The sequence below is a fragment of the Nanorana parkeri genome, unplaced genomic scaffold (assembly GCF_000935625.1).
Source record: "Nanorana parkeri isolate BGI_ZX_2015 unplaced genomic scaffold, ASM93562v1 scaffold463, whole genome shotgun sequence".
In the NCBI taxonomy this organism is placed as follows: Eukaryota; Metazoa; Chordata; class Amphibia; order Anura; family Dicroglossidae; genus Nanorana; species Nanorana parkeri.
In genome coordinates this window covers 650,681-664,997 of record NW_017306731.1, presented here as the reverse complement: position 1 = coordinate 664,997, position 14,317 = coordinate 650,681, and the positions used below count along the sequence as shown (strand labels likewise).

The window sequence follows — 14,317 nt, the reverse complement described above, 5'->3', positions numbered from 1 at the left end:
AAATACAGCCTGTAAAACAAGAAACCATGTACTTACTTATGTGTTGGTCCCTGTTTTAAACCTCCAATGCATTGCTTTTCTTAGCCTGCTGCAGGTATCTGACAAGATTTTAACACATGGGCTGCTGGAAAGGTGAGTATAGGGCATCTTCCACAGGCTGTGCTTACTTTCTGTAGTTGACCCTGCTCTGACCCTGTGGTAACATGTAAGCCTACACTATATGGACTGCACTATAAGTTTTCGGACTCCTGACCACAACACCTACCTATATAGTCAAAAGTTTATGGACACACCTCCAAATGATTAATTTCAGGTGTTTTAAGTGATGGGTACCATTATTGCATACAACCTTGCCAGTCTTGTAGCAACAGTTGGGGTAAGGCCCTTGTCTGTCCACAATGACTGTGCTCCTATACACAAAGCACAAATCCATGGTTAGATGAGTTTGTTGTGTAGGATCTCAAGTAGCCTGCACAGAGCCATAATGTGATCCTTTGGGATGAATTGGAAGGCTGATGGCGAGCCAAGTTTCTTTGTAGAACATCAGTGGCTTACCTCACAAATGCTCTTTAGTCTAAATGGGCACATATTCCCCCAGGGCACTAGTCTAGCCCCCTTCTTGAAATCTGCAGCCTTTACTTTATTGGAGAGCTCATCTGTCAGTATGTGAATAGGCATTCCACTTAAATGAATGGAGAATGTGATGCTTTGGCGGACCTTTCGGTAGAAAGCTGTTATAGTTAAGTTTGGTCTAATATGAAAGTACTAACAGAGGGACAAGAAAACATAAGTGTACTAAACAAGATTCCCTAATTAAACAGGATTCCCTCATTATTCCCTCATGTTGTTTATGACTACAAAAATCCTTATGTCAAATCCCAGGAGCCAGGTAGCCAATGCTCCTTACAAACTACAGATGGCGCCTAACTTTTTGGGATTTCTCTAACTGTTGTCAATGAAGCTGGCTCCCTAAACAAATCCTGCTGGCTTCTGGATTGGACAGACTGGCTCTTAAATTACTTATTATTTTGTCCACCCCTGCTTATCTTCATATCCTTCTCTTTAATATGTGTTTTAGTACTGATATATTTATTATTGCTTTAGTAGAATGAAATTCTAAACTGGTATTTAGAATTCAAATTTACAATCAGAGGTACCGCTGTAGCCTTCCAGATGTTTCCCTTGATGTACACATACCACTGAGTACCTTCATGCTTTATTGCTTTTGACTCTAAAATCCATCATAGTTAGACAGCCACTAGAGAGAGCATCTTTAAATCTATGGATGTAGATTAATGAAAGTATGATACAGCAAGGATCTCTAAATATGATCGTCATAACAAAAAATACTTTCAAGTACGCATTGCAGTAAAACCACAAAATACAGTATGTGCTCACTAAAAACATAGTCATCCACATATTCAAATGTAAAATAGATTCATACAATGCATTATATTGGCATCTAATTTCCACAAACAATTTTCAGAGATCTAGAAAGTAAATTTGCGGCCCTGTAAACAAAGAATGAATGACACTGTACCTTGAACCTAGTGTACTGTGTCTTCTACATAACTACCCAGGCTGAGTCATAGCAAGCCAATCTCCATGTAATTGTTATGTAGATCACAGCAGCACAGTGTGTTCACCTAACCCAGTTTTCACTGCATATTAATATCATTTTTACTCACAAATGGTATTAAAACTTGTACATAAGCGCATATGAATACTGCAATGGTTTGTTAAGAAGAAAATAATACTCTTCCGTAACCATCCACGTGGATTCTGTGCCATAAGCAGTACGTGTTGTGCTCAGACACTCTGCAATGATATTCATTTATTTATTGTGTATATTGAATAACATTTGGGATCATTTCCATGGATACTGTCCAGTTGATGGATGATCAGCTTGCAATCTGAAAACTGAAATAACGATTATTGGCAGCCTTTGCCAGTCAAACTAATGCCAGCATTGTGTTTTTATTGCTATGGATGGCCATCACCCTTTCCTTCTTCCAGCTCTTCAATGTCTTACCAGACACTACACTGACTTACAAGCTGTGTATTCATTTTAAGTGATTGGCCAATTCATTGTGGCATTGAATAATATTAAAATATACTATATAGCCAAAAGTTGGCTTTTGAGCTTGTTGGACACCCCATTCCCAAATCATAGGCATCATTATGGAGCTACCCCCACCCACCACCACGTTTGTCCACTCTTCTGGGAAGATTTAGGAGTATGTCTGTGGGAAGATGTGGCCATTTATCCAAAACATTTATTTGTGAGATCAAGTACTGATGTTGGATGAGAAGCCATCCTACAATTGGCATTCCAATTAATCCCAAAGATGTTCAGTAAGGTTGAGGTCAGGTCTCTGTGTAGGCCACTCAAATGTGACACCAAACTCATCAAACCATGTCTTAATGGAGCTGGATTTGTGCACAGAAGCACTGTTGCTATGAGGTTGGGAGCGCACAATTGTCTAAAATGTCTTCGTATGCTGTTGCTTTAACAGCACCCTTCACTGGAAGCACTTGAACTCAATCATATGGAGGGGTGTCAACATAATTTTGGTTAAATAAGTGTATTCGTGCCTAGGGGAATTACGAATGCAGAGTTACTGACAAACAGTTAGAGCTCATGCACACGAATGCAAATACAGACATAAATCGTAAAATACAAACGGATTTGCAAGCACCCAGGAGTCCCATAGGATTGTTTGGACAGAAAATGCTGTGTGTAGGTATACACGTGTAAATGCAAGTATCTGCATATACATACGCACAAGCTTACGCCCCCCGCGCATGCATGTGGAAATGCTGGTACTTGCATCTATACGCTTTTCTCCTTGTCCATACAATCCTATGTACAGTAAAACACAGCAGCTGGGGATCCTGGGCGCCACAAATACAGGCGTATTTTACGTATTGTAATTATATAATGATAGTTCTGTGCCAAGGTTGGTTCTAATATAATCTAAAATTTCCTAAAGCTTCTTTGCAGCAAAATGTTCCTGGAAATGAATGTTTTCAGCTGGAAGGTTTGTGATAAATTGTTAGTTATAGGGCGAGGTTGTCATTGCCGGTGTGTCTTTTCTGTATATACAGTGTATATATTCCATTTATGCACTTTTTTATTTAATGCTTTATAAATAGATATTAGCAACCTGAGACGCTCTGGTTGGTGTCCTGTCCAGCTCCTGGCAACCAGTGACGTCAATGAGCTTGGTGGGATGCCGGCTAGAGATGGGCAATGCACTACCAGGATTCTGGCCAGAGTGTGCACCACCAGCACCCCATCAACTAAACACACCCCCTAGGAATGTGACCACCAGCACACCACTCCCCCACCTTATGCTAGGGACACCCCTGGGTTCAAGCATGCAGAAAGTGAAGCGGAACATCTTGAATTACATTCCTTTGGGTCAGGATTCTGCATGCGATTAATGTAAAAGACTGATGACAATGCATAAAACAATGGAGGCCAGTCAACATTATCAACCAATCAGATGTCATCAGTATAAACTAGAAGAAAGAAAGGCGACTTCTACAGCTGGGTGCTACTGCATTCTTCTATGAAAAGTGGAACCCTGACTCAAACGTTTCTAGAGTGAGGGAGTGTTTTTATTGCCGTCCCTGCTGGGAAGATTTCCCTCACTTCCTGTTCCAGTGCCCATAGTTACCGAGAAAGGATGTTGGGGAATCTCCCTGAACCAGAAAACCCAACATAGACTCTAAGGCAGACCTGGGCATTTTACAGGCTGTGGGCCACATGCGGCCCTTTGGCTGTCCCTGTCTGCCCCGCGGTCCAGACACAGACCGATTGCCAACCTGCGCTTGGTTATGGCAGGCTGTCAGTGTATGCGCCAGCCCCCAAGGCCGCCACATCCACTGCAAGCCATAGCCCAGTGCAGGACCCCTCCTCTTCAGTCATTGGTTGCTTGGACCACTGGCATGAGAGCAACCAATGACATCAGGAGTCCACGTGCTCTGCAGTCATTTGTTGCTAGGACCATTGACATTCTAGCAACCGATGACATCAGCTGTCTACATCCTCTGCACTGCAGTCATTTGTTGCTAGACTGCTGGCGTCATAGCAACCAATGACATCAGGTGCACACCTCCTCTGCAGCCATTGGTTGCTAGGACTGCCAGGCGGTCCTAGCAACCAGTGACGTCAAATGTGTTCCCCATCCCCAGCATTACAGGAGAACGGAAGAATATTTTCTTCTGTCCTCTTCTGCAACCTGCTCTACTTCCTGGTCCCAACTCTGGCCTACTAATAAAGTAGGACAATAAGGTATGGGGGGCAATAATATAAAGGGGCACTCTAAAAGGAACAACCAATGTAGGAGGTCACTCTGATGTGGACAACCAATGTAATGGGGCACTCTGACGGGGACAACCAATGTAAGGGGGCAAACTGATGGGGAAAACCAATGTAAGGGGGCACTCTGATGGGGACAAGTAATGTAAGGGGGCACTCTGATGGGGACAAGTAATGTAAGGGGGCACTCTGATGGGGACAACCACTGCAAGGGGGCACTCTGATGGGGACAACCACTGCAAGGGGGCACTCTGATGGGGACAACCAATGTAGGGGGGCACTCTGATGGGGACAAGTAATGTAAGGGGGCACTCTGATGGGGACAACCAATGTAAGGGGGCACTCTGATGGGGACAACCGATGTAAGGGGGCACTCTGATGGGAACAAACCACTGTAAGGGGGCACTGTGATAGAGACAAGTAATCGTTGCCTCCATCATTGTGCCCCCTACATTAGTTGCCCCTCTCAGATTTTTCAGATTGGCCCACCCCTGCTCTAAGGGCTTCATTTATAAAACGTTTGCCCAGCGTGTAGCAGGGTGGATGTTGTGCGCACAGCACAGGCGTCCGTAGATTGCACTGATGAGTATAGGAAATCCTCCACCTAGTGGCGCTAGTGCCATGTAAATGGCATCCACCCGGTAATACGCCGGGTGCCAGTTTTATAAATGGAGGCCTAGGGGCCATGTCATGCCATCAGCTTTGTAGCAGAGGTCAGCAGTAGCCACCAATCTTCCACTGTTCTCTATGATTTGTATCTGTGATGCTTATTTAGGTTTCAGGAAAACACGGCTGAGAAGTGGGTGTATTTCTGCGCTGTGTACAGCTAGGTGCTTCTGAGAGCCACAGTCAGGAAGCCGGCACAGATCAATGACAGGCAGCTGTCCCCATGTACAGTGGTACCTCGGTTCACAAACGCTTCTGTGCGCGAACAAATCGGTTCATGAACAGGAAGTTCAGCAAAATTCTGCTTCTGTTCAGGAACTCCGCATCGGGTGACAAACACAACGGCAGCCATCTTCTCCGCTCTGACACTGGTCGTGGCTTCCTCTAGTCCAGATCGCGGTCTGATCACAGTTTGATTTGGTTCGCGACCAATTCGCTTCGCAACCAGAATCGTGGAACGCATTAAGTTTGTGATCCGAGGTACCACTATTCGTACATGGAATGATCACCTGCCGTCAGGGACAGATGGACACTTTTGTCTGCGTCCAGGGGCGCACCTGTCCATAGCCGCAGGTAATCCTGTCCTTTGTAGGAAGCTCTGTGCAGAAGAAGCTGTCTGTAATTCAGTGATCAGTGTACAGACACTGTCCTCCTCCCTGCACTGTTATACATTAGTGTACAGACATTGTCCTGGTCTCTGCACTGTTACAAATCAGTGATCAGTGCACAGTGTGTGTCCTCCTCCCTGCAGTGTTATAGATCAGTGTACAGTGTGTGTCTTCCTTCCTGCACTGTGATTATAACTCAGTGATCAGTGCACAGTGTGCCCCCTCCTCCCTGCACTGTTATAATTGAGTGATCAGTGCACATTGTGTGTCCTCCTCCTCCCTGCACTGTTATAATTCAGTGATCAGTGCACATTGTGTGTCCTCCTCCTCCCTGCACTGTTATAATTCAGTGATCAGTGCTCAGTGTGTGTCCTCCTCCTCCCTGCACTGTTATAATTCAGTGATTAGTGCACAGTGTGTGTCCTCCTCCTCCCTGCACTGTTATAATTCAGTGATCAGTGCACAGTGTGTCCTCCTCCTCCCTGCACTGTTATAATTCAGTGATGTCCTCCTCCTTCCTGCACTGTCATGTGTCAGTCCGCAGTGTGTGTCGGGATCCAGCTGTCTGCTCCACTCCGGGATTTCCTTCCTCCCCCACAGTCAGCGCAGCTTTTGGTTTTGGTTCAAAGCAGGCGGCAGCTCACAGGCTGGATGAGGATGACACACTGAGGTCTCCGGGCTGCATCCTGTGCACGGCTCCCTCACTCTCCTCCTACCACAGAGGACATGGATGTGCTGCAGGACAGAGCCGAGGAGGAGGCAGTCAGTGCTGAGAGCTGATCCATCCATTGCAGGCTCAGCTCCGGCCATCTGCCTGCACCGGCTCATCTAGCTGTCCTCCGCAAGCTGGCCTCCACTGACTGTCCTACACAGGCTGGCCTCCACTGACTGTCCTACACAGGCTGGCCTCCACTGACTGTCCTACAGAGGCTGGACTCACCTGGCTCATGTAGCTGCAAGCTGGCCTCCAGTGACTGTTCCTCTGTCCTCCGCAGACTGGCCTCCAGTGACTGTTCCTCTCTGTCCTCCGCAGGCTGGTTTCCAGTGACTGTTCCTCTCTGTCCTCCGCAGGCTGGCCTCCAGTGACTGTCCTCCGCAGGCTGGCCCTCATTGATTGTCCTCCGCAGGCTGGCCCTTAGTGATTGTCCTCCGCAGGCTGGCCCTTAGTGATTGTCCTCCGCAGGCTGGCCCTTAGTGATTGTCCTCCGCAGGCTGGCCCTTAGTGATTGTCCTCCGCAGGCTGGCCCTTAGTGATTGTCCTCCGCAGGCTGGCCCTTAGTGATTGTCCTCCGCAGGCTGGCCCTTAGTGATTGTCCTCCGCAGGCTGGCCCTTAGTGATTGTCCTCCGCAGGCTGGCCCTTAGTGATTGTCCTCCGCAGGCTGGCCCTTAGTGATTGTCCTCCGCAGGCTGGCCCTTAGTGATTGTCCTCCGCAGGCTGGCCCTTAGTGATTGTCCTCCGCAGGCTGGCCCTTAGTGATTGTCCTCCGCAGGCTGGCCCTTAGTGATTGTCCTCCGCAGGCTGGCCCTTAGTGATTGTCCTCCGCAGGCTGGCCCTTAGTGATTGTCCTCCGCAGGCTGGCCCTTAGTGATTGTCCTCCGCAGGCTGGCCCTTAGTGATTGTCCTCCGCAGGCTGGCCCTTAGTGATTGTCCTCCGCAGGCTGGCCCTTAGTGATTGTCCTCCGCAGGCTGGCCCTTAGTGATTGTCCTCCGCAGGCTGGCCCTTAGTGATTGTCCTCCGCAGGCTGGCCCTTAGTGATTGTCCTCCGCAGGCTGGCCCTTAGTGATTGTCCTCCGCAGGCTGGCCCTTAGTGATTGTCCTCCGCAGGCTGGCCCTTAGTGATTGTCCTCCGCAGGCTGGCCCTTAGTGATTGTCCTCCGCAGGCTGGCCCTTAGTGATTGTCCTCCGCAGGCTGGCCCTTAGTGATTGTCCTCCGCAGGCTGGCCCTTAGTGATTGTCCTCCGCAGGCTGGCCCTTAGTGATTGTCCTCCGCAGGCTGGCCCTTAGTGATTGTCCTCCGCAGGCTGGCCCTTAGTGATTGTCCTCCGCAGGCTGGCCCTTAGTGATTGTCCTCCGCAGGCTGGCCCTTAGTGATTGTCCTCCGCAGGCTGGCCCTTAGTGATTGTCCTCCGCAGGCTGGCCCTTAGTGATTGTCCTCCGCAGGCTGGCCCTTAGTGATTGTCCTCCGCAGGCTGGCCCTTAGTGATTGTCCTCCGCAGGCTGGCCCTTAGTGATTGTCCTCCGCAGGCTGGCCCTTAGTGATTGTCCTCCGCAGGCTGGCCCTTAGTGATTGTCCTCCGCAGGCTGGCCCTTAGTGATTGTCCTCCGCAGGCTGGCCCTTAGTGATTGTCCTCCGCAGGCTGGCCCTTAGTGATTGTCCTCCGCAGGCTGGCCCTTAGTGATTGTCCTCCGCAGGCTGGCCCTTAGTGATTGTCCTCCGCAGGCTGGCCCTTAGTGATTGTCCTCCGCAGGCTGGCCCTTAGTGATTGTCCTCCGCAGGCTGGCCCTTAGTGATTGTCCTCCGCAGGCTGGCCCTTAGTGATTGTCCTCCGCAGGCTGGCCCTTAGTGATTGTCCTCCGCAGGCTGGCCCTTAGTGATTGTCCTCCGCAGGCTGGCCCTTAGTGATTGTCCTCCGCAGGCTGGCCCTTAGTGATTGTCCTCCGCAGGCTGGCCCTTAGTGATTGTCCTCCGCAGGCTGGCCCTTAGTGATTGTCCTCCGCAGGCTGGCCCTTAGTGATTGTCCTCCGCAGGCTGGCCCTTAGTGATTGTCCTCCGCAGGCTGGCCCTTAGTGATTGTCCTCCGCAGGCTGGCCCTTAGTGATTGTCCTCCGCAGGCTGGCCCTTAGTGATTGTCCTCCGCAGGCTGGCCCTTAGTGATTGTCCTCCGCAGGCTGGCCCTTAGTGATTGTCCTCCGCAGGCTGGCCCTTAGTGATTGTCCTCCGCAGGCTGGCCCTTAGTGATTGTCCTCCGCAGGCTGGCCCTTAGTGATTGTCCTCCGCAGGCTGGCCCTTAGTGATTGTCCTCCGCAGGCTGGCCCTTAGTGATTGTCCTCCGCAGGCTGGCCCTTAGTGATTGTCCTCCGCAGGCTGGCCCTTAGTGATTGTCCTCCGCAGGCTGGCCCTTAGTGATTGTCCTCCGCAGGCTGGCCCTTAGTGATTGTCCTCCGCAGGCTGGCCCTTAGTGATTGTCCTCCGCAGGCTGGCCCTTAGTGATTGTCCTCCGCAGGCTGGCCCTTAGTGATTGTCCTCCGCAGGCTGGCCCTTAGTGATTGTCCTCCGCAGGCTGGCCCTTAGTGATTGTCCTCCGCAGGCTGGCCCTTAGTGATTGTCCTCCGCAGGCTGGCCCTTAGTGATTGTCCTCCGCAGGCTGGCCCTTAGTGATTGTCCTCCGCAGGCTGGCCCTTAGTGATTGTCCTCCGCAGGCTGGCCCTTAGTGATTGTCCTCCGCAGGCTGGCCCTTAGTGATTGTCCTCCGCAGGCTGGCCCTTAGTGATTGTCCTCCGCAGGCTGGCCCTTAGTGATTGTCCTCCGCAGGCTGGCCCTTAGTGATTGTCCTCCGCAGGCTGGCCCTTAGTGATTGTCCTCCGCAGGCTGGCCCTTAGTGATTGTCCTCCGCAGGCTGGCCCTTAGTGATTGTCCTCCGCAGGCTGGCCCTTAGTGATTGTCCTCCGCAGGCTGGCCCTTAGTGATTGTCCTCCGCAGGCTGGCCCTTAGTGATTGTCCTCCGCAGGCTGGCCCTTAGTGATTGTCCTCCGCAGGCTGGCCCTTAGTGATTGTCCTCCGCAGGCTGGCCCTTAGTGATTGTCCTCCGCAGGCTGGCCCTTAGTGATTGTCCTCCGCAGGCTGGCCCTTAGTGATTGTCCTCCGCAGGCTGGCCCTTAGTGATTGTCCTCCGCAGGCTGGCCCTTAGTGATTGTCCTCCGCAGGCTGGCCCTTAGTGATTGTCCTCCGCAGGCTGGCCCTTAGTGATTGTCCTCCGCAGGCTGGCCCTTAGTGATTGTCCTCCGCAGGCTGGCCCTTAGTGATTGTCCTCCGCAGGCTGGCCCTTAGTGATTGTCCTCCGCAGGCTGGCCCTTAGTGATTGTCCTCCGCAGGCTGGCCCTTAGTGATTGTCCTCCGCAGGCTGGCCCTTAGTGATTGTCCTCCGCAGGCTGGCCCTTAGTGATTGTCCTCCGCAGGCTGGCCCTTAGTGATTGTCCTCCGCAGGCTGGCCCTTAGTGATTGTCCTCCGCAGGCTGGCCCTTAGTGATTGTCCTCCGCAGGCTGGCCCTTAGTGATTGTCCTCCGCAGGCTGGCCCTTAGTGATTGTCCTCCGCAGGCTGGCCCTTAGTGATTGTCCTCCGCAGGCTGGCCCTTAGTGATTGTCCTCCGCAGGCTGGCCCTTAGTGATTGTCCTCCGCAGGCTGGCCCTTAGTGATTGTCCTCCGCAGGCTGGCCCTTAGTGATTGTCCTCCGCAGGCTGGCCCTTAGTGATTGTCCTCCGCAGGCTGGCCCTTAGTGATTGTCCTCCGCAGGCTGGCCCTTAGTGATTGTCCTCCGCAGGCTGGCCCTTAGTGATTGTCCTCCGCAGGCTGGCCCTTAGTGATTGTCCTCCGCAGGCTGGCCCTTAGTGATTGTCCTCCGCAGGCTGGCCCTTAGTGATTGTCCTCCGCAGGCTGGCCCTTAGTGATTGTCCTCCGCAGGCTGGCCCTTAGTGATTGTCCTCCGCAGGCTGGCCCTTAGTGATTGTCCTCCGCAGGCTGGCCCTTAGTGATTGTCCTCCGCAGGCTGGCCCTTAGTGATTGTCCTCCGCAGGCTGGCCCTTAGTGATTGTCCTCCGCAGGCTGGCCCTTAGTGATTGTCCTCCGCAGGCTGGCCCTTAGTGATTGTCCTCCGCAGGCTGGCCCTTAGTGATTGTCCTCCGCAGGCTGGCCCTTAGTGATTGTCCTCCGCAGGCTGGCCCTTAGTGATTGTCCTCCGCAGGCTGGCCCTTAGTGATTGTCCTCCGCAGGCTGGCCCTTAGTGATTGTCCTCCGCAGGCTGGCCCTTAGTGATTGTCCTCCGCAGGCTGGCCCTTAGTGATTGTCCTCCGCAGGCTGGCCCTTAGTGATTGTCCTCCGCAGGCTGGCCCTTAGTGATTGTCCTCCGCAGGCTGGCCCTTAGTGATTGTCCTCCGCAGGCTGGCCCTTAGTGATTGTCCTCCGCAGGCTGGCCCTTAGTGATTGTCCTCCGCAGGCTGGCCCTTAGTGATTGTCCTCCGCAGGCTGGCCCTTAGTGATTGTCCTCCGCAGGCTGGCCCTTAGTGATTGTCCTCCGCAGGCTGGCCCTTAGTGATTGTCCTCCGCAGGCTGGCCCTCAGTGATTGTCCTCCGCAAGCTGGCCTCCAGTGACTGTCCTGTGCAGGCTGGCCTCTAGTCCTGTACCCCGCAGGCTGGCCTCCAGTTACTGTTCTCTGCGGGCTGGCCTCCCCTGGCAGAGCTCTGGGACTTCTCTCCTGAGTGTGTGTGGTTGCAGTATGAAGGATCCCTCATGTATGATCACTGGTCATGCGAGCATGGCAGTGTATGGCACGATGGACCCTCTGGAGTTTGATGTCAGCCCAGTGAAGCGCCTGAAAACTCAGTGTCCTCTCCCCTGTCTCTTCACAGAGGAGGCCTATCAGAAGCTGGCCAGCGAGACCCTGGAGGAGCTGGACTGGTGTCTGGACCAGCTGGAGACCCTACAGACCCGGCACTCTGTCAGTGAAATGGCCTCCAACAAGGTAAGCCAAGGGGGGGCATTCTGTACTCTTCATACGCTGCAAATATTGGAGTTGGGGTACTCCGGGCAATTATTGGCATGTTAATATTCGGGTACCCCTGGCATTTATTATAATACTGGTGTCGGGGTACCCTGGCCAATTATTAGATTACTGGTACCCCGGGCATACTGTGTATTGTAATATTGGTGCCAGGATACCCTGGGCAATTATAATGCTGGTGTTGGGGTACCCTGGCCAATTATGACAATACTGGTTTTGGGGTACCATGGCCAAATTTAATTCTGGTGTCGGGGTACCCCGGGCAATTATGCTGGGGTTGGGGTACTATAATGTAATAGTATTGGGGTGCCCTGGGCAATTATTGTAATAGTGGTTTCGGGGTACCCCAGGCAATTCTTGTCATGCTAGTATTGTGGTACCATGAGCAATTTTTGGAATGTTGGTGTTGGGGTACTCTAGGCAGTTCATGTAATACAGGGGGAGGGGTACCCTAAGCGTAATTCTTGTGTAATAATTGCTGAAGGAATAGACTTCAGTATGACAATGATTGCCTGGGGTACCCTGAACAATTATCACTATACTGGTGTCGGGGTACCCTGAACAATTATTACTATACTGGTGTCGGGGTACCCTGAACAATTATAACTATACTGGTGTCGGGGTACCCTGAACAATTATTAATATACTGGTGTCGGGGTACCCTGAACAATTATTACTATACTTATGTCGGGGTGCCCTGGGCCAATACGACTATACTGGTGTCGGGGCGCCCTGGACCAATATGACTATACTGGTGTCGGGGCGCCCTGGGCCAATATGACTATACTGGTGTCGGGGCGCCCTGGGCCAATATGACTATACTGGTGTCGGGGCGCCCTGGGCCAATATGACTATACTGGTGTCGGGGCGCCCTGGGCCAATATGACTACACTCGTTCTGGGGTGCCCTGGACATTTATTGATTTACTGGTGTCGGGGTGCCCTGGGCATTTATATCAATATATTGTTTCCAGATGTGTTGGGGTTCCCTGTGCACATATTGTAATTCTTGGCTGTGCAAAACTGCATTACTAGCTTTCCTGATATGTTGGGGTGCCCTGTGAAAATGTAATGCTTTTGTTTCCCGATGTTTTGGGGTGCCCTGTGCAAATATTGTAATGCTTTGTTTTCTGATGTTTTGGGGTGCCCTGTGCACATATTGTAATGCTTTTGTTTTCTGGTGTGTTGGGGTGCCCTGTGCAAATATTGTAATGCTTTGTTTTCTGATGTTTTGGGGTGCCCTGCATTGAGCAGTGGATGGGGTGCACCATGCCAGTGCTGTCATCTTTTAGGGGAGGTGGGCACAGGGGGGTTTCACCTCTTGCAATGGGGGCACTAAGTGGCTGTAACCTTTTCCCCCCCGGCAGTGTGGCTAAGCATTGCAGTGATGCATTCCAGGCCAGCTCTGGGCTGCGAAGGGTTAATTGCCCCCTTGCTGTCTGGTGGTGGAGGTGACATGCCGGTGAACTGAACTGTGTTTTGGAGGAATTCTTCAATGACACTTTCTCTGTGGCCGGAGGATGCTGTTGCATGGTCAATGAACTGTACATGTTGTTGTCATGTACGGCGTGAGGTTGTTTGATTCGCGGTCTCCGGTACAGGCGTTATTTTGTCATGCCGTAGCCCTGCTCGCCATGGCTGAAAATTCAGCAGTGTTGTGACTGTGACTCATACAGCTGGTTAGAATTCCTCTCACACAGGCGTGATGTGTCTGTATCCTGATGAACATGGATGCTCATTTCAGAGTTCGCTGGGATGGGACGCGGGATGGAAGGCCAGCATGGCGTAGGATGGTTACACGGCTCGTTGTGTCCAGCTTTGTGCTGCTCATCATCTGCTCTCACCCCGGCTTCATGACAGATACTCGCCTGTCGGGGGATTTATGTATCAACATTTCCTAATATCTGAGAATTGGACTCATTGTACGGAGAGCTCCGTGCACACAGAGTGTCGGCCTGCTACTAACACTTGCTTTCGTCCATGCTTTTCCTTTTCCCACATATAACGCATGTGAAATATTCAATGTGTTCAATATATTTTATATATTCTGGGAGGGTAAAAAAATAGATATGAAAGAGAGAGAGACCAATTAATCAATAATGAGAATAGTTGTCCACTATTCTCATTATCGATTAGTTGGTTGGATCCTCTAGCTCTCTGCTCCACGCTGGGAGGAGGGCACAGTAAGCAGTGGGCTGGTGCAATAGCCAGCCTGCTATTGGCTAACTAAATGTCAAATGGCCAATAGCAGGCTGGCTATTGCACCAGCCCACTACCTGCTGTATTTACATTCAGCTGCCGTCTGTGGAATCTTACCACTGGCAGCCGTCATTCCCGGGCTGAAGCTATTTCAGCGCCATGTGCTTACAATACAATTATTACAAAAAAAAGGTGGGAAAAAAGTCATTTTCAGTTTCAGCCTGACAAGTTCTGCTGCGGGAGGTGCTCTGCAGGGCCATTCATTTCAATGGCACCCCAAACGCGCCTCCCACCAACAGCGTGATCGGCCGCACTGAAGAGCACGGTACTGCAATGCCGTACGATTGCAAAAAATTGTGCATGCAGTTTTGTTCTGAAGTAAACTTTGCAACACTGCTTTTGTGTATTTTAAGTGGTATTTGTTTCATTTTTTTCGTTTACAAAGTCTTTTATTCATTTTCCACAAAAAATAGACAAATATACAATTTAATAGAAACACTTGTGTGTTTCATTTTTTATCCGATTAATCGGAAAAATAATTGGCCAACTAATCGATTATGAAAATAATCATTAGTTGCAGTCCTAATAAATATATATATGCACCAAAATTAAATTTTTAAACATTTGTCAGGCTAAAACCGAAAATGACTTTCTTTTTTTTTTCTCCAACCTTTTAAAAATATTTTAATTCTTTTTGTAGTCATTTTCTTTTACTTTACTTCTAGGGGCTTCGGGGAA

The 14,317-nt window shown here is 50.6% G+C and overlaps 1 protein-coding gene across 1 annotated transcript in view; it reads left to right on the top strand.

Moving 5' to 3' along the window:
• Positions 1–14,317, top strand: part of LOC108790310 (cAMP-specific 3',5'-cyclic phosphodiesterase 4D) — a 276,758-nt gene that overhangs the window by 174,714 nt on the left and 87,727 nt on the right. The window contains exon 6 of the mRNA XM_018560539.1: positions 11,230–11,342. Coding sequence (XP_018416041.1) covers positions 11,230–11,342 — 113 coding nt within the window. The remainder of the gene's footprint in view (positions 1–11,229; positions 11,343–14,317) is intronic.